At 33.4% G+C, this 20,172-nt stretch overlaps 1 protein-coding gene across 2 annotated transcripts; it reads right to left on the bottom strand.

The window, feature by feature from the left end:
* Positions 1-14,356: 14,356 nt before the first annotated feature.
* Positions 14,357-19,444, bottom strand: LOC132743855 (uncharacterized). 2 transcript variants are annotated; one of them, XM_060732429.1, is made up of 5 exons: positions 19,315-19,444; positions 18,074-18,861; positions 17,333-17,502; positions 15,755-15,990; positions 14,357-15,452 (listed from the first exon to the last, which is right to left on the bottom strand). In XM_060732429.1, exons 2-5 carry the CDS (start codon positions 18,797-18,799, stop codon positions 15,169-15,171), a joined length of 1,416 nt encoding a protein of 471 aa, XP_060588412.1. In that variant the 5' UTR covers positions 18,800-18,861; positions 19,315-19,444; the 3' UTR covers positions 14,357-15,168. The 2 variants fall into 2 exon arrangements, with proteins under 2 accessions (XP_060588412.1, XP_060588411.1); XM_060732428.1 differs by lacking the exon at positions 19,315-19,444 and having other exon boundaries at positions 18,074-19,033.
* Between the last annotated feature and the right edge of the window lie 728 nt (positions 19,445-20,172).

A 20,172-nucleotide genomic window follows, 5' to 3' on the forward strand; every position in this document is an offset into this window, starting at 1 on the left:
AAAGGTCACTTAATACTCAAAATCATTTCGTGATCTCTTTTAAATTTGTCCGGCGTCCATTCTTAAACTTTTAATTTAAACGACATCTTCTCATAAACCGCTAAGCTAATTTTATCCAAACTTCACAGGAATATTCCTTTGGTAGTCAACTTTAAAAATTTTTCAAAAAATTTTATTCCATGCAGAACTCTGGTTGCCATGGTAACCGAAAGAAAAAAAGTTAAAAAATCTTATATTAAACCGAAAGAGCTCTAGTAGCTAGAGCTAAGTATTTGGCATGAAACATTGTCTAGTCAGTGTCTACCAAGTTTGTTTAAATAAATGCCCTGGGGTCAAAGTTGGCCCTGCGCCGGGGGGTCATTGACTTTCCTTATTTGTATATAGAAAAAACTGCTTTTGAAAAACCGAAATAGCTACAGCTAGAGCTTAGATATTAAGCATGAAACATCTTCCAGTGGGTGTCTACCAAGTTTCTTCAAATAAAAGCCCTTGGTAAAAATTGGCCCTGCCCCAGGGGTCATTGTTTTTCCATTTATGTATACAAATAGTAAAAACTTGAAAAAGCTTAGCTATATAGCATGAAATATCTTCAAATGGGTGTCTACCAAGTTTGTTCATATAAGGGCCCCTTGATTAAAATTGGCCCCGCCCCGGGGCCAATTGATTATCCTTATACATGTATGTGTATAGTAAAAACTTAAAAAATCTTTTAGAAAACCCAAAGAGCTAGAGTTTCGATACTAAGCATGAACTATCTTCTAGTGAGAGTCTACCAAGTTTATTCAAAATAAAAGCCCTTGGGTCAAAATTGGCCCTAACCAGGAGTGATCAAAGAATTTAATTCTAAGCAGAACTGGTTGCCATGGCAACCAAAAGAAAAAACTTAAAATATCTTACTATAGAAAACCAACTAGAGCTTAAATATTTGGCATGAAATACATCTAGTCAGTGTCTACCAAGTTTGTTCAAATAAATGCCCTGGTGTCAAAATTGGACCCCCCGGGGGGTAGGGCTGGGGCGGGTATCCGAGATAATCACGAATCAAAGCAAAACTTCGACTTTGAATATTCGCAATCCCAGAGATCGTGGATCGCGATCTATTTTTTTTTATATACATTCACTGTTTCTAACACTCTTAAAATCGATACCTTAATACAATTTGCCGGTTAAAGACCATGTACCATGATGCAGAGCTAGGAAGTAATTGGTTTCAAAAAAACAAAACAAAAATACTCATCCAAAGAATAAAAACATAAACATAGTTTATATGTTTAATGATTAGTATTGTTGTTTTTTTTTAAATAAACATGTTTTTATAACTAATGTACATGTTTTTATGGGTGTCTTGATAACAAAAGATCTGTGGTTCGATTTGTGAATCGTAAGTGCTGAATCGTGGTTCGGATCGGATCGTCACTTATTCGACGATCCACACCCCTACCGGGGGTCATTGAATTTCCTTATTTGTATAAAGTAAAAACTTAAAAAATCTTCTTTTAAAAAGGCCAAATAGCAAGAGCTTAGATATTAAGCATGAGACATCTTCAAGTTGGTGTCTACTAAGAGGGGTCATTGTTTTTCCCTATATGTGTATAGTAAAAGCTTAAAAAATCTTCTTACAGCTAGAGCTTAGATATTTATCATGAAACGTCTTCAAATGTGTTTCACCATGTTTTTTCAAATAAAAGCCTCTGGGTTAAAATTGGCCCTGCCCCAGGGGTGAGCAATTTCAGGGCCATCATGGCCCTCTTGTTTATGAAAGTGGAAACATTCGTATCGATTTATTCAGGGGATAGTCATAAACACATACAATGATATCACATTTATCAACTTGCATATATATTTAATGGATTTAGAGCATTTTAGATTTTAGTCACTTAAATAAAAAAGCATTGAACATGATAATAGATGGTTTTCTTATTTCTCATCGTCATTTCATATACACACAAGAGAAACAAATAGCATATTAGACGCATACAGATATCATGGAGAAGGAAAATATTTAGTGGTTTTCTTTCAATAGTAGCATTCAACCTAAAACACTGCTAAGGGAGATAATCACTGAATTAAACAAAAATGCAGAAATTGTGGAGAAAAAAGAAAGCAGAGCCAACTTACATGGTATTCGATGTACGAGATGGAGCGAAAGAAGGAACCCGAAAAGCTTGGTATATAACGTTTGCTTTAATGGGGGTGACAGCTGCCTGGACGTATTTTACGAGTTATAGACCTATGGAAATTGAAAGGAGAAGTAAGTTTTCGTGAGTTTAAGTTTGTCCTTGAATAATTTGAAGTTGAATAACCACATGAACCACAAGGAATACTGAATACTTGATAATGTTTAGTTCTGGCTTCCAAAACTTTAAATGTCTGTGTGGATTGAGAATGTCGAAGACCACTACCGAGGATTTGAATCACATATGATAGAGCTAATTTTAATCTCATTCTGTTACATAAGACTGAACCCCACTAGTTCAATCTTCCATAAATGTACTTAACCATAGCTGTACGGGCCCGTATTGATAGCCAAAAGTTATAGCCATACGTGAGTCACATACGACTAGCCTATAACCCTGTACGCACTAGCTGTACAGCATTTTTGAAATAAACCAAAAACAATCACGAATATAGATTCTATAAACTTGTGTAGCCCGGGGTTCTATGATATCACGGTACTTAACGTTTATCAGAAAATGTTTAAATATAAATATCATAAATTAATGAGATTTTTCTTCCATCTTATAATTGAACCTTTTTCTGAACTGTTTGTCAAAAAATTTTTTCAAAAGAACCAATAAAAATGACATTTTTTAGAATATTTTCAATGTCTGCCATTTTTGGTAATTTCAGAGGAGGTGACTACGGTATCAAGGTAATCCCCAAAAAAGCAAGTATGATAGGATAGATGGGTCAAAACTTTCACGTTAAGTTGAGAAAAACTTCCAACACTTAACTTGCTATAAAATTAAAACTATATGAACAGACTATCTATGTCAGTATATGTGTTTATAACATATTTTAATTGACTGTGTAAAAAACATCAAGGAAAATGGTAGTCAAATATGATTATGAAGGTTTTATAAAATAGTTTTCTTGCCACAAATACATTCATTATTCACCAAATTAAACTTATTGGCAGATGAAAATGAATCTAGTTTACAAGTTTTACAAATATTAGCATCATCATGTGTTGCTTTTACTAGCAGTCACAGAAAATTTAAATACCTTGATATCATAGAACCCTTGATATCATAGGAACCGAGTATACTGGTTGGGGACCACCAAAACCGGTCAACCACCAAACCCGGACGGCCCTGAAAATGCTTAATTCACAGATACTTGGGGTTTGGAGCTCAAAACGCCTTTAAAATCCAAATAAAATGCATATTTGTCAATCCCAGGACATGTACTGATCATATATATCAAAAAAATCTTAATATATGCCGTTTTGAAAAAAAATCATATTTCAACAACTATAATATAATTATAGTTGTTGAAATATGATTTTTTTTCAAAACGGCATATATTAAGATTTTTTTGATATATATGATCAGTACATGTCCTGGGATTGACAAATATGCATTTTATTTGGATTTTAAAGGCGTTTTGAGCTCCAAACCCCAAGTATCTGTGGCTTAATTTAGTATTTTCTTTGTTCAGTGGTTGTCAGACCCTTTTTTTATCAACAATTAATGCATGTTTCTTTTAAAATTAAGTAAATTAAGCAAAAACACCATTTTTGGGGAAGGGGCCTCAGCCTTATCCTTGGGGAAAATATGCGTGATTTTGGCGAATTACGGACAGGGCGGACCGTGAGACACGGGGCAGACCGTACCAGGGCGGACCGTGACTCGAGACTATGCGGACCATATTTTGGAACAGGGCGGACCGTCACTCGAGACGAGGCGGACCGTGATCTAAAAAAGTATTTATATGTGGACTAATGTAATAAAGTATTAAATTATTGATGTTTTTGTTCTTCGTATTAATATTTCAATGCAAATATAAAAGTAAAAATATTAAATACAGTAAGTTTTAAAAGTCCTTTGATGTGTCTTATTGTTTAATAAATTCTATTTCAGTGTTCTTTTTATTTCATGTGTCTGTGCTTATTATGTAAATTTTAATAAAATAGTTTTGTTCTTTAAATATGTCACTTCATTTTTTTTTTGTTATTGTGTTGTATTGCAAATAATTTTAATGTGATGTAATTCGTTTCGTTATCATTGTTAACTATTCCGTGTATTGTACAACAAAATATATGTTTTTTTATGTGTCTAATTGTTTAATAAAGATTATCAATTTTAGCAGCGTTAGCGCCTTATACAAACAATAACATTGTATATCCCAATAATTGGTCAATTATCACCTGCGTAAGTCGACACAGTTACAAATAATTTTCTTGAGAAAAAAGTATTAAACTACTCTAATATACTGAAACAAAAAAGAAACTTTCTCCAAGTTTTAATGTAGATATGTTAGTACAGTTTTTCAATCCTTTTGAAACTCGATTTTGACGTTGAATAAACATAGCGGGCTTTTATACGGGGATAAGCTGACCGATTTTGCAAACAAAACGAGTTTACAAGCTACTACATGTATACAAGTGTGTAGATCTAAGTGATACCCTTGAACAACTGGCACATACTTTGCGAAAGTTTCTTTTTGGTTCAGTATATGTTACATATGTTACATAGAAAGGTTTAGATTGAAATATTATAAAGAATACCAAAATCATCCACAATTAAATACTTTAAATACTTTTTTAAATCACGGTCCGCCTCGTCTCGAGTGACATCGTCCATTCAGCAAATTAATATACAATTACACATGAACTTTTAAAACTTATTTTATATTTTTACTTTTATATTTGCATTGAAATATTAATACGAAGAACAAAAACATCAATAATTTAATACTTTTATTACATTAACCCACATATAAATACTTTTTTAAATCAAGGTCCGCCTCGTCTCGAGTGACGGTCCGCCCTGTCCCAAAATATGGTCCGCCTAGTCTCGAGTCACGGTCCGCCCTGTCTCACGGTCCGCACTGTCCTGCAGGCATTTTGGCATACTTTGGGAAAGGGGGACTAAAATTTAACACAAAATTTTAACAAGTTATTCAAATAGGAAAGCAAAAAGCACTGGGAAATACTAATAATAAACAACCTTAATTCAACACCATCATTTAATTTTGTTCTAAATTCTATGGGAAATTTGAAGACTGGGGAATTTTGAGGACCAAACTGTGGGAAAAAGAGGCTAGTTTGGTTGAGAAGCTGCCTATATTCGGCCTCTACAAGGAAGGATTTTTTGCCCCTGGCTCACCATTAAAACATGCAGTGCACCTGTGTCATTATTGCATCAGAAGGCTTTTGGGTCAATTTCCGGCTGTAGTTTTTTTTATTATTTTGAATAAATTTAAGTCCCATTTTGAAATTGGGACATTCTTGGTTAAAATGTTGTTTGAAACATTAATCTTAGAAATGACTTAAAACGTAATATGTGTCTGCAGGATCATAATTGGAGGTCATTAATATCCAAGGTCCATAACTCCTACATTGATTTTGACATGATTATGGCCCTTGTTCAAGTTTTCTTGCAACATCAATCTTCGTAACAATTGAATGTTTTCACATAATTCTAGATATACCTCTTTGGAATCATAATTGGAGGTCATTGTCCAAGCCCCATAACTCTGACATGGATTTTGACTCAATTATGGCCCTTTTTGAATTTAGATAATATACGGCTTAAGTTTAGCTTGCAGCACTAATCTTTCAAAAGAATTACTAATTGATTTTAGAATTACAATACAAGGTCATTTTCCAAGACCCATAACTTACTCTGGCATAGATTTTGAATTGAATAAGGCCCTCGGTGAACATAAATTCTTTGGTCAATATTCAAAACTCATAACTGTCATGTTCATTATTTGTATATTTGTGAACGAAATTTTCCTCTTTGTTTATTCTTGCATTATTCAGGTTCTTTGTTTTACTACCAAGCACTGACAAGAGTCAAACTGTTGTCCTATTGACAGCTCTTGTTTGTTTGTTTATTTTAGAAAATTGTCCAGTAAAATTCAATAATCCACAGCTTTCAGACAGTTGTAGAAAGATTGATGAGAATTTTAAGATAAACAGATTAATTGCAAGGTGAAACAAGGCAATAATTGTGAAGTACTGAGTTGGCGGCACTTACAAACACATGTTAATGACTAATTGTAAAAAGTTTAAGTGGGGAAATGGATAATTATGTAATTATGTATAAATTTGTTTGATAACCAAATAAAACAACCACAAATCAAGCCTTATACATAGTTGAAATGAAGACTATCTAGGCAAATTGATGTTTTATTTTCCTCTGACTTTAAAACAGAATACATATGTATATTCATATAAAATCATCAGCTATTTTTTATCATTTACAGAAAAAAGGTTAGAAAAGGAACAGGCAAGGTTAGAAGAGGAACAGGCCAGTCAAAATTGATGTGAAAAAAGTAATAACAGGAAGTAAGCTGGTTTTGTTATACTCCTATAGTTATAGGGTTGCTACATATAGGAATCACTTTGTTCTATCCTGCCCCCATACCTAAAATGTACATGAAAATCACAAGCAAGTTGATACAGTTTTCTTTTCATATGAAGAAGAATGTCTCTGTTATTTAACACACATTATAATTATACTGTAATTGTATGTAAACAGAATTATTATGTTATGGAACAAAATATGAGCTGCGTCACGTCCAAACCAACATAGTGCTTTTGCGACCAGCATTGATCCAGACCAGCCTGCGCATCCGCACAGTCTGATCAGGATCCATGCTGTTCGCTTACCAACTCTATTACAAGTAGAGAAACTGATAACGAACAGCATGGATCCTGATCAGACTGCGCGGATGCGCAGGCTGGTCTGAATCAATGCTGGTCGCAAATGCACTATGTTGATTTTGTTGTGATGCGGCTCATATGAAACTTATGATGCTGATGTTTTAATGATTTGAACCACTCAGCAATGATTTTGTGCATGCGCCATTCACTCTAAAAAAAATTTCCAACATAATTATTTCTTTCAAACATATATTTTAGAATTAACTTTTTTTTTAGAAAAAACTCCAACAAGACTTTTCTAAACTGCATTCAGCAGAGATATAGCTTAAGTCACTTTAAACGTGTTTAGCTGTACATGATGAACTATTTTTAAATCATTTGTAGAAGGTACATGTAGATATGTTGTTTCCATAAAGTTATAGTTGATTCTCGATAAATCTGTAAAATGAATGACTCTATTATTTAATACACATGAATATGTTATGGTATGTTAACAGATGAAAATGTTACAGAACAAAATATTATGCTGCTATTATAAGTAGTTTTTTTCACCGTTTAGCAATGACTTTGTTCAACATGTTGGAACGCCATTTGCTTTTAATAAGAGAAGTTCACAATCACATTTCTTCTCATACAGTTATTCTTGAATTATAATTTGTAAAAAAAAAATGCAATCAATAACTTTGTAAGGTACAGACAACAGATTTATAGCTTTATACACTTTAAAACATTAATATTAATGTTTGAGCAATTAACATAAATCAGTGGTTCTACACTGCTGCCTATTCATGCCTTATTTTCACTATCAGTGATACTAATTTTCCTTTATTTTTGTTTTTCAGAACTAAAGAGACAATAGTTCATCAAAAATATATGATATATACATGTACTAGCAATTGAGTACATACATGGCGTTGGTGTTTTATGATATTCCTTGAACATAATCAGTCTTGCTGGAAACAATCTACATTATAAAGATATTCTCAAAATAAAGTGAATTCTATCACTGTGTTTTATCTTGGTTTTACTAGGAGTGAAAATAAAAGACTAACTGCTTCAGTTTGTAGATGATACAATCATGTCATAAATTATTTCCTTACATTAAGGACATGAATAGATTGTCTTTTCAAATACTAGATTATCTCGGTATTAAATTATTAAGAAGTAAAATCAACGAGTGTATAATTGTTTAATTCATGGTATAAATGATGAACAGGTCCTATCGATGTTGATAATCCGATACTAGAGGTTTCTTATAAGTTGTTGCTTTTCTTATTTATTTTTTTCTCTTTTTACATTAAATATTTGGTCTACTTTGGTCTAATACTTCAGTCTATATTTCCTGATGAACAGAAGGCTTATTGAACATAATAAAAATATTAATTTACAGTGTTTCTCTGTAGTCCACTTTACTAACATTTGTTGTTGTTTTTTTTATTTAATTTTTAGCTCACCTGTCACAAAGTGACAGGGTGAGCTTTTGTGATCGCTTTTCGTCCGGCGTCTGTCCGGCGTCCGTCCGTCCGTAAACTTTTACTTTAAATGACATCTCCTCATAAACCACTAAGCCAATTTCATCCAAACTTCACAGGAATGTTCCTTTGGTGGTCACCTTTAAAAATTGTTCAAAGAATTTAATTCCCTGCAGAACTCTGGTTGCCATGGCAACCAAAAGAAAAAACTTTAAATATCTTCTTTTAAAAAATCATAAGAGCTAGAGCTTAGATATATGGCATGAAACATCTTCTAGTGAGTGTCTACCAAGTTTGTTCAAATAAAAGCCCTGGGGTCAAAATTGGCCCCGCCCCGGGGGGTCATTGATTTTCCCTATATGCATATAGTAAAAACTTAAAAAATCTTCTTTTAAAGAACTCAAAGAGCTATAGCTAAGATATTGAGCATCAAAAATGTTCTAATGGTGTCTACCAAGTTTGTTCAAATAAAAGACCTGGGGTCAAAATTGGCCCCGCCCCGGGGTCAAAATTGGCCCCGCCCCGGGGTCAAAATTGGCCCCGCCCCGGGGGGTCATTGATTTTCCCTATATGCATATAGTAAAAACTTAAAAAATCTTCTTTTAAATCTTCTTTTAAAGAACTCAAAGAGCTATGGCTAAGATATTTAGCATCAAACATGTTCTAATAGGTGTCTACCAAGTTTGTTCAAATAAAAGCCCTGGGGTCAAAATTGGCACCGCCCCGGGGGTCATTGATTTTCCTTATATGTGTATAGCAAAAACTTAAAAAATCTTCTTTGAAAAAACCCAAATAGCTAGAGTTAAGATATTAAGCATGAAACATCTTTTAGTGAGTGTCTACAAAGTTTGTTCAAATAAAAGACCTGGGGTCAAAATTGGCCCAGCGCCGGGGGTCATTGATTTTCTTTATATGTGCATTGATTTTCTTTATATGTGTATAGCAAAAACTTAAAATCTTCTTTGAAAAAACCCAAATAGCTAGAGTTTAGATATTTAGCATGAAACATCTTCTAGTAAGTGTCTCTAAAGTTTGTTCAAATAAAAGCCCTGGGGTCAAAACTGGCCCGGCCCCAGGGGTGTCATTGTTTTTAACTATATGTGTATAGTAAAAACTTTAAAAAAAATCTTCTTTTAAAAAGTCCAATGAGCAAGAGCTTAGATGTTTAGCATAAAACATCTTATTATTCTACCAAGTTTGTGCAAATAAAAGCCCTTGGGTTAAATTGGCCCTGCAACGTTTGGGGGGGGGGGGGTGGGGGGGCCTATATACAGGTGAGCGACCTCAGGGCCATCATGGCCCTCTTGTTTTTATTTATTTTTTTTTATTTTTTTTTTGAGTTTAAGGCATTAAACAATACATTTTTGGACATTCTTAAAAAATATTTCCAGTTCACACATCAGTGTGTCAATTTTATATTTTGTTTGTTGTATCTAACATATTTTAAATATGTTTTTACTTTATGTTAACTTTTATCTGTAAGAAAGATATGAAACATTGTTTCTGAATTAAAGAATGTCTTATAATCATGAGGTAATTACCGTAATTATGTTGATGATTGAAGGATGTACATGCATTTTGTTGACATTTTCTACCTGATGTGATTTAATATGGTTTTTTTTATCTGTTTCCTAAATATGTAAGCTCATTTCATAACGATGGCAACTAATAATTTGTATAACTTGCTATGAAATATATGATATTTCGCTCCATTGATTTTGTGGCTTTGTAAACAAGTTGCATATTGTTGTTTGTTTTCCCCACTGCTTTGGGGCTAAGAAATATTTCATGTCTGGTACTTGTGTTTCAATAAGTTAATATAATGTCTATTGATTTCTCTGAAAAAAAAATGTTGTAAATATGTACATGCATTTATAGTTTTATGTCATTAAAACACAAAAATACATAAAGCTATTTGTTGTGTATTTTTACCTGTTTCCATTAAAAAGCCCTATGTTAAAGTTTATTACATTATATTGCATAATTATTGTATAAATATACATATAATCTTTTACTTCAACATAATTTCACAATATACAAAAAGGTTGGGCCAAAAGAATGGGCCATACCCTGATAAAGTGGTTAAGCACTTTGAATTTTCTTCATATTTAATTTTTCATTTAAACTTAACGTTTAAAAATCCCCCCCCCCCCCCCCAGAAATGGTGTATTTTGCTTTGCATTTGTCTGTCAGTCTTTTGGTCAGTTGGTTTCCAATCAATAACTAAAGAACGCTTAGGCCTAGGAACCTCAAACTTGGTATGGGGATTGTTCATGACCTGAAGATGACCCCTATTGTTTTTTGGGGTCTTACGCTCAAGGAATGTCAAAATGGGATCCAATTAAAAGATCAACAACTCATGGGACTTTGACCTTGCATTGATCTTGGCAAGTGAATGACCCCTATCTATTATGGAGTCACGGGGTCAAGGTCAAATTGACCTTGTAGGTAAAAACTGCGATCAATAACTTGTCAACCCATGGGCCCTTCGTCCTCAACTAAATTGGACTTGGCCAGTAGATGACCCCTATTGATTTTGGGGTCAAGGTCATATTGACGTTGATGGTAAAAACTATTTCTGATCAATAACTTGACAACCTATGTGCTGTTGGGTATCCAACTTTGTAGGTGTATTGCCTTGGCAAGAAGATGACCACTATGATTTTGCGGTCAAGAGTACAGGCCATTTTGACGTTGTAGGTAAAAATGGTTTTCAATCAATAACTTGACAACCCATGGGCCTTGGCCCTCCAATTGCATATGTGCATTGGTCTTGGCCAGTAGATGACCCCTATTTATTTTGGGGTCAAAGGTTAAAGTCACATTGACTGTAAATCAGAACAGTTTCCTATCAATGACTCGACAGCCCATAGACCATTGACCTTCAAACTATACAAATGCATTGCTTTTGGTCAGAAGATGACCTCAGTTGATTTTTTAGAGTTAGAAGTCCAGATGACATTGACCTTAAAGGGAAATACGGTTTCTGATTAATATCTCGACAACTCGTGTGTCTTTTACCTTCAAACCACAGGTGCATTGTCTTGGCCAGTAGATAACCCCTACTGATTTAAGGGTCAAAGTCACATTGACCTTGTACGTGAAAATGATTTCTGATCAATAACTTAACAACTGAAGTTGCCTTGGGTGATATGTTTTATTAATACTAAAAACGCTTTGGATATACACATTCCAAGGTTAAATGTAATATAACAAATTGGCTGACATTAAGGAGACTTACATGATTCATACAGTTTATGCATATATTATTTGGCAAGATTTGTGATAACTTTGTCATAAAATTGCTGCACACAGCCTTCACGGTCACAATGACCCAGTGATTAGTCATGACCAGTAATCCCTATCGATTTTTTTGGTCACTAGGTCAAAAGTTAGTCACAGTAACCTGGTCACATGACTTATTGGCTGCCGATAGGGGGGGGGGGGGGCATACGTGCTTTAGAAACATATCTTGTTATCAATAATTACTTCCTTCTATTTATTTTTTTGGACTTTGGTTCAAACTTTTTTTAGCTCACCTGAGCACATTGTACTCCCATGCGAGTTTTTGTGATGGCATATTGTTCTTTGTTGGTTTCTTGTTATGTAGAATTTCTTGTCCGAAACAAGAGAAGTTAACGTGAGAGCTTAAATAAGTCAATAAATATGTTATTTTTGAAAAACCCTCTTCCCAGAAATTACAATGCCAATAGATTTTGATGAATGAAGTAAAAACCCAATGCATCTTTGGTAGATATTGCATGGGAGCATACATTGTATTGAACATTGATATTTGATGATTAGTGAGCTCTGATTGGGGTGTATTTCATGTCTAGTCCAAGGGGATATTGAAATAATTTGGCACAAATGTTCACCATAGCAAGACAACATGTCATAGACATCAGTGATAAAAACTGTTCCAATGAGTTTCTATATTGATACATACACATTAGTTAATTCATTATACTCCTATATTTTGCTTGTGCAGATCTCGCATTTATTAAGATTTTGCTTTAAAAGTCCAAATCCATTTGAAGCAATAGTATTTTTTGCTTCACGGCAAACTTCCCTTAACTGTTAACTCTTTTACTCTTAAAGTTGTAAAATTAAAACTTCTTATATCATTGAATATGACCCAATTATCTATTGATTAATTATGGACTTACGCAATGGAATATGGCTCTCTTCTTGAACTAACTTATGCAGCAGGGGATCAGTTATACAAAATATGTTAACCACTTTCATGGACTAGTTTCCCTTTCTTTGATTTTAATGCGCCCCCCCCCCCCAAAAAAAACAAAAACAAAGCAAATATATATATATAATTACAACTTATCCCTCCTTCAATCAGTATGGAGTATAGCTCATCCTCCTATAGACATAAGGGGAGGAAATGCAGTGTTGTAGAACAATAACTACATTAATCAGGTTTTGAATTATCTCACTTTATAATATATAAAGTATTGAAAGAAAATTTTTAACACTTAACACAGTGGTAGAGAAACGGTCCGTTCAGCTCAATGGGTTAAGCGTTGGAATGTGGATCAGGCGACCCGGGTTCGATTTCAGGACGGGAAGGTCACCGTTGTGATTGATCATATAATCCTTTCAATTGTCAATGGCGCTGTACCTCTTCTCTACAACTATAAAAATATTGTGCGGTTTACTTTTATATCTATAAATTTACTTAATTTAGATTAACTTTTACTCGATATATTGGACAACTCGAAGCATTAAATTACTTTTTTTTAACAAGTGTACGTTAGACCGAAATGCCGTATCTGTTCTGTGTATTTTTATCCGAAGTTTGACGAAAAGGACTGAGAAGATGCAATTAATGTTCAATATTTATGACCGAGCCCATCTCCGGTCATGGTAAAGTACGGATATATTGTTCTTCTGGAGACTCGGTGACAAGTCTTGCACTATTGGCCCTAGCGTTATCAGCCTGAAAGATGAAGCCTTGGCCATGGCATTGAGGAAACTGGACAACAAGCGGAACAAACATGTTGTCATGGTAATACTGGCTAGCCACTCTGCCAAGGCTGATATATAGCTGTGTTCAGGTAGTCATATTGATGCCGTACCGGACCCATCCCTTTATCGGTCGTTGACAACCCAAAGCAGCGTCTGTAAAAACTTCAAACACTTAACAATCATGAAAGTGTATAAGCTGAATCTGGATTAGTCACTGAAAATCACTTGAGATCACTGGTTATCTACCGTCACAACTTCCTGCAGCATGTCCAACAGTAATAAATATGCCTTATTGACAACGGCAAGACCTTTTGAGGACGTGAATCTTTCAGACTGTTGGAGTGAAGGCGAATAGATATTGTCCCTAGTTCGGGACATTGATCAATAAACTTGCCGAAAAATTGTTGAAGGTCGGTAGTCGTCAGTGCTCTTATACGGAAAGCTTTATTATCAACACATCTTTCGTCTTGTCATATTGTTTATCTTTGTCGTCTAGTTGTTTGATTACCAATCACGCCACTAGTGGATAGCATGGCCTCGACAGTGAGCATAACTATAAAACACTTTATGTTAGATGTTCCTGAGAGCATTCTAATAGCTCATAATTCTAATTGCAAATTTCATTATGAATGTTTGGTCGATTGTTACACAATACAATATTGCGAAAGTTTTGACTCTACAATTTCGTTAATTCTGTTCAATATTAAAATCTGCGTGCTGCCCATTATCCCCTTATGTCTTAACGTTAAATGAGAGTAACCACGTTATCTACACAAGAACGATACTTGTAAATACATTGTATATGCATGTTGATTGTCTATATAGATTAGGTTGTACAAAATAACGTAACAATTTAACATAAGATCAATCTGAACTTTCGTCCGATTAATAACATAATATCCCCTGATTTATATGAACAATATACATGACAAATCAGAACTTGAAAGATAGTAATTGTTCCTTGTCAATGTCATTTTAAGGTGGAAAAATTATGTTTTATTGATAAAGAAAGTCATGCACTTATGTATATAACTATTTATGACATAATTATGTTTTTATAAATAGACTACAGTCCAATTGTAAATATATTTTCTATATACATGTTTTACATATAAAATGCAATTTTGTAGAATCTTTTGACAATTTTATGTGATTTTATTTAAAAACGCCCAAATTCTAAATGAAACATTCGTACGGGATACAAAGGCATTTTTGTTAACTGACAACGTTATATACGTTCTCACGACAGCCTTTTAATTGCTATGATAAAATGGTTAAACTTTACTTTAGAAATATGCTTAATACTGCCTGAATAATATCATTACATTTGCATGTTTATTTCATACAACATGTATGAGTGATCAGGAATAACGAAAACTATATTGCTTGTTGACACTAGAAAACTCTATGTATAAATTAGATGTCATTATATTGTTGCAAAAAGCAGATACATGGGTTGGGTTCTTAATTAACTTCAAATAAAGTCCAATTAATACCTCCACGCACACATGCTTTTATCTATGTACTGAAGTATACCTTGGATGTAATATGATGATATCAAGTGTATTATCTCTTAATTATTTTATGTAATATCAAACAACAATATTTATAACTGAATACCTAGCAATATAGCGTGTTATCAAGCAAATATATTAACCTGAATATAATCTAAACGTTTAAGTTTATCAATAAGCATGAACATATTTGACAGTAGCATACGTTTCGTTCTTTTATCGACACATAAAAATTCACTTCGCTTCTTTACAAAACGTTTTGTTTTCCTGTTCAAATTTGTATCACTAGGTTTGTCATGGATGAAATACATTTAAATTACTCCATTTTCATTATAGAATGTTTGTGAAGAATTGTACCATAGCGATTCTACTATGAGCTCAATGTAATTTTTTTCTTCTTTTCGATATTAAAGAATAAGACTTCGCTTTGTTTGCTAAGAACAACAAGTTTACGTTGATCATGTCTGGTAAGTATATGGTAGGGATCTTCTGGCGATTCTAACACTGATATCAGGGCGCCATCTTTAGATACACGTAAGATACATGAGTCAGAAGCTATATAGACCACGCCCCTTTCATCACATGTCACTGATCCTAGAATATACAAATCTGTTTCTGTTCTGTGATAACTTTCTCTAAATATAAGTCTTCTGTCTGAATACAAAAAGAATAAAAATAGAAAATAAGTTAGAAAACGTATGCTATGGTTTTGACTTCGGCTTTAGGTTCAGATCAGTTTATATTTGATTAAGAAATATCGAAATTTGAATCAATTTATTTCATAAGTAGCCATCGTTGTGAAAGTGTTGATACATGTACAAAAAACTTAAAAAAAAAATTCAACATAATAAAATACATTACAATGTAAACAAAATGTTTAATATATGAGCCTTTATAAAAACCGGTATATAAGTATGACAACGTAACTAATCATATACACATGTAAATCAAATGACCTTTTCGGAAGCATAGGAGTTTTCTTCTACTAGTGACATACAGTCGCCTGTCATTGTGATTGTAACAAATTCCACTTTCTGATGACAGTTCAAAGTTCTTCTCGGGATTTATAAAATCTTTCACACTTTCTCTTGGAGCGCCTGGTTTTTTACCAGATTTTCCTATGGTAACTTCAACAATGGAACAACTTTTACACCCATCTTTTTCAAATATTCCTATGCACGTGCCCTCGTACCTTTTTTTAAAGTAGATAAACATTGACTGAATGTAAAATATATAATTTTCTGTATCAATTCTAACCTCAATTTACAACCACTTCCTTGAACTTTTTATAAGATAATTATTTTTGAAAAGTGAAATTCAGTACTTAAATTAAACTTATCACAGTGTATATCTACATGATCTAGTAACGCGGGAATGTGCAAATAACGTAAATCGTTATCATTGGTAAAACGAGTAATAGGTAAGTAAAGGGACCAAAATATTTATCATAAACAAAATAAAAAGAAATGATTTAGCGCATACGGAATATATTTAGTTCACAAAAGAATCACATACAAAAGTCGCTTTCATGGAAACATTTTGATGCGGTTTAAAATATAAGGTTAAAATATAAGGTAAAGCAACCGTATGCCTTATTGATTTCTTTCAATTTGATATACACAAAATTATTGGTTCATTAACTTTCCGTGGTGCTCGTTTCGACCACATAATTCTTAATTGCACAATTCTGCGTTACTTTTGCACTTTTCCTGCGTTATTTACATAATCCTGCGTTACTGCGTTATTTACATAATCCTGCGTTACTGAATATACACGGTGTTTATCCAGAACAATATTTCTCAACTATGATTAAGAAACTTGAGATACTATAAAGACATTTTTAAGCATACATTAATTTATTCATTTATCCCGCTCCTCTTTCAACGTTTAAAATATTAAATTGCTCACTTATACGCGACACCATTAAGGCAACTTCTGTAGTTAAAACACAAACCAATTGTACGATTTAACTACGATGTGAGAGGACATAATTTGGATATTTGGTATGCGAATTATTTTGGAAGCACAACCGTTCGTTGTTAATCAAAGTGATATTCAAAATCATGTTAATGAATCTCTTAGGTAACCTTCTCTTCCGAGATTTGTGCACCCTTTAATGTAGGTTTGCACCAATAACATATGTGCACATTTTCAGATCATCCAAAATGAAAGCGTTGTAACACTTTCACTCGAATCAAGCATAGGCCTAAAAATCGATATTCAATTAAAGCTGAGTATATTTAGTTATTATCCTTTGCAGCTTTTTCCATTTTAAGTGTGTAAGAATATTTTAGGCTTTTTGACCTCAGTAGAACTCATTTAGTATGACAGATTAGTCACATCATACACAAATCATTTCATTTAATATCACGTGGCCAAAACACGAATACCCGTGGCATTCTCATAGCTTGGCATTTGAAAGACGGATTTCACATGGCATTAAAACAATTGGTATATTTAAAAACAGTAGAAAGCCGCGAAATTTTCTAAGAACTATTCAAGAAGGAAACAAACGTGTGATCTTTATTCATTACCTTGTCGTGCTGTATAAATATCCCGGGAGTTTGTTCCCACCCATTAGCTTCAGTTTTTCCTCCTCTGACTCTTTATATTTTAGAAATAACACCATATTTGACCTACTTCCAAAACTGACCACAATCATGTCTTTACCAGCATCTGTCACATCTAATGGCGCCTCGTCAAGCTATGTATTTAACGTATATTAATTGAATGTAGTTCAAACACATCACAGCGTATTAAAGTTGTCAAGTATCATAATGATTATAAAGGAATATAATTATTTTTAACATATTTTTTTTTAATTTACATCAGCAGTATTTTATGACATATCAAACTTAAGACTTCAAAAAAAACAACAATTTAAACTCTGCAACAATGACTGACCAATGAATTAGCTTATAGTTCCCTTTTATTTTAGTTCGATTGTGTTGGAAATTATAAGCTTATTCTCTCGAATCCGTTCCTGGAACCAACCAGTACTAAACAATGAGTCATGGAAGACTTGCCCCAGACGGGTTTGAACCCACGCAGCAATACTAGTCTGACGCGTTAACCACTCGGCCATGCCGTCACCGAACATGTAGATGTATGTACTTTGAAAGAATGAGGATGTTCAGATCTAAGCTTAAGAAGATGAATTTTTTATGAAGTATATGTAGGGATAGCTTAAGGTCTTCAGCGTACCCGTTTTTATACTGTGACAGGAAAAGTGGCTTATAAAGTTTTGGATGCCAGAACTAATGTAGGGCACTTACCTTTATTTTGCACACAAATTGACCCGAAGGTTCGAACATTTTGACAGTTAAATTTAGCCAATCAGACAACAACAGGTTCCCGTTATGCATTGTATCTCCACCAAAATAAACACAATCATTCTTGTCCGAGCTAATCTTGCTCTCAAAAGCTTTCTCGAAACTGAACATTGATAATCTCATAGCTGTCCTGTGAAAACTCCGATGTTTAAAACTGGATGCGGTTCTGATTCTAACATCGTCGCTTCCTTTATCTTCGTCCTCCTGTTTACTCGAAACCTGTCCCTGGGAACATAAAGATTTAGATCTGGTATAAAATGTAGATTTCTTTACATCTCTATGTCCTGTTGTCATTCGGATATTCCTCGACGTAACAGAATCACTTCCGGTTTCTTTATCCTCATCTTGTAATGCGTCAGAACCATTTGTAAAAAATCTTGCTGTCTTATAAATTCTAAACTGTTTAGTCCATTTAGAAATAGGTAAATCTGGCTTGACGACTTTTCCTCCACATTCTGGACACGGAAAATAGTCAGGCTCGTCCGTCCATGAACTCAGGGAGTTGAAATACTCGTTTAAACACTTCTTGCAGAAAACATGACCACATCCCGGAAGTTGTAGTGGTTTGACACACAGCTGCTTACACTTTAAACAGTTTACTGGTGCCATTGTCCGGACATCTCTACTTGTAATACGTTTTACGGAGCTATGTGGTACATACGTAAACATTCCATATCAGATCGCGTTCACATTTAGCTGTGTTTTACATTGGTTAGATTGTCTAATGAACGCTAAAAAGGAAGTAAATATTTTAAAACTGCACGGTTTATTTTTATCAATGTATCAGATGACAAATATTAGTGTTGTGATATACAGTAGTGTAATAGTACACCTTAAACAGTTTCATGTAACAATGTAATGTTAGTCATGTATTATTTATGATTAATACCGTTTTACACAAACAGATAAAATAACTAGAGCAGATATCTCGGAAAATGAAATTGAAACTGAATTAAACAATAATGCTATTTGTTTCATATACATGTATATGAAAATATACAATACATATGCAAAGACTATTTACTTTAAATAAGGAATTTAAGACAGTTTAACTTCAATCGTCTGTTTTGTCATTGAGTTAAATAAGTTGGGTTTTTTAAAACCTCACACTTAAAATAAATCCTATAAGGAAAATAAATTGACATTTAATGAAAAACCTATTAAGCTATATATATTTAACTTACGTAACTTTCTAAAACTTTATCCAACATTTCTCGGTGTTTAAATATACATGTAAAAGTATTGATTACTGAAATGTTTATTATTCGTGTACTTTCGCTATCTCTTAAACAGCTGTTCATATAAATGACTAAATGTATTATTATTTTTTGTATTTTCCATGTACATGATGTATGCATAAAGGGAGACAACACCACTAAAAAAAAATGCAGATAACTTTTGTCAAATCAGTAATTATCTCCGTTACATTAAATTCACACGATATATAAACTATGACGATTCTAAATGTAGTCAACCTTATTTAAAGGATCTAATAAATGACATGCCGGTAGGCCTACTGAAAAAGAAAGATGAAATTTGACAATCACATTGAATTTAACATACTAGTACGAACAACCTATTTTAATACTCAATAAAGTATTGGACATTTTACATAAGGGATATCAACGGTATGGTAAAATAAACGATGTATTGAATAAACAAAGGGTTTCTTAATTCTTAAGAAAACAAATTAGAAATGTACAAGTATTACTTACAGAAAGAATAAAATATATTTTAAATTATCTTAGTCAATACCATTTAACATAATACATGTATATCATTTTGTTCATTTATTGTAGGAATTATCATCTGTTAAACACATTCGATATTGCTATATAGGTAACACACTAAAGTAATAGATATATTTTAAATCACCGACACTAAATTGTCATATGGCACTCTTCCAGCTTTACTGTTTGAGAATGCTACGTGTGTTAGTTCAGACACGAGCAGCTTGTTAGATTCCACACATGAAATAATCTTAAGTCCCTGGCAGAGAGGTGCAGTTCGTTTTAATACAACAACTTAAACCACGCTGCCAC

The sequence above is a fragment of the Ruditapes philippinarum genome, unplaced genomic scaffold, assembly GCF_026571515.1.
Source record: "Ruditapes philippinarum isolate M1 unplaced genomic scaffold, ASM2657151v2 ctg104_1_1_1_1, whole genome shotgun sequence".
NCBI classification, from domain to species: domain Eukaryota; kingdom Metazoa; phylum Mollusca; class Bivalvia; order Venerida; family Veneridae; genus Ruditapes; species Ruditapes philippinarum.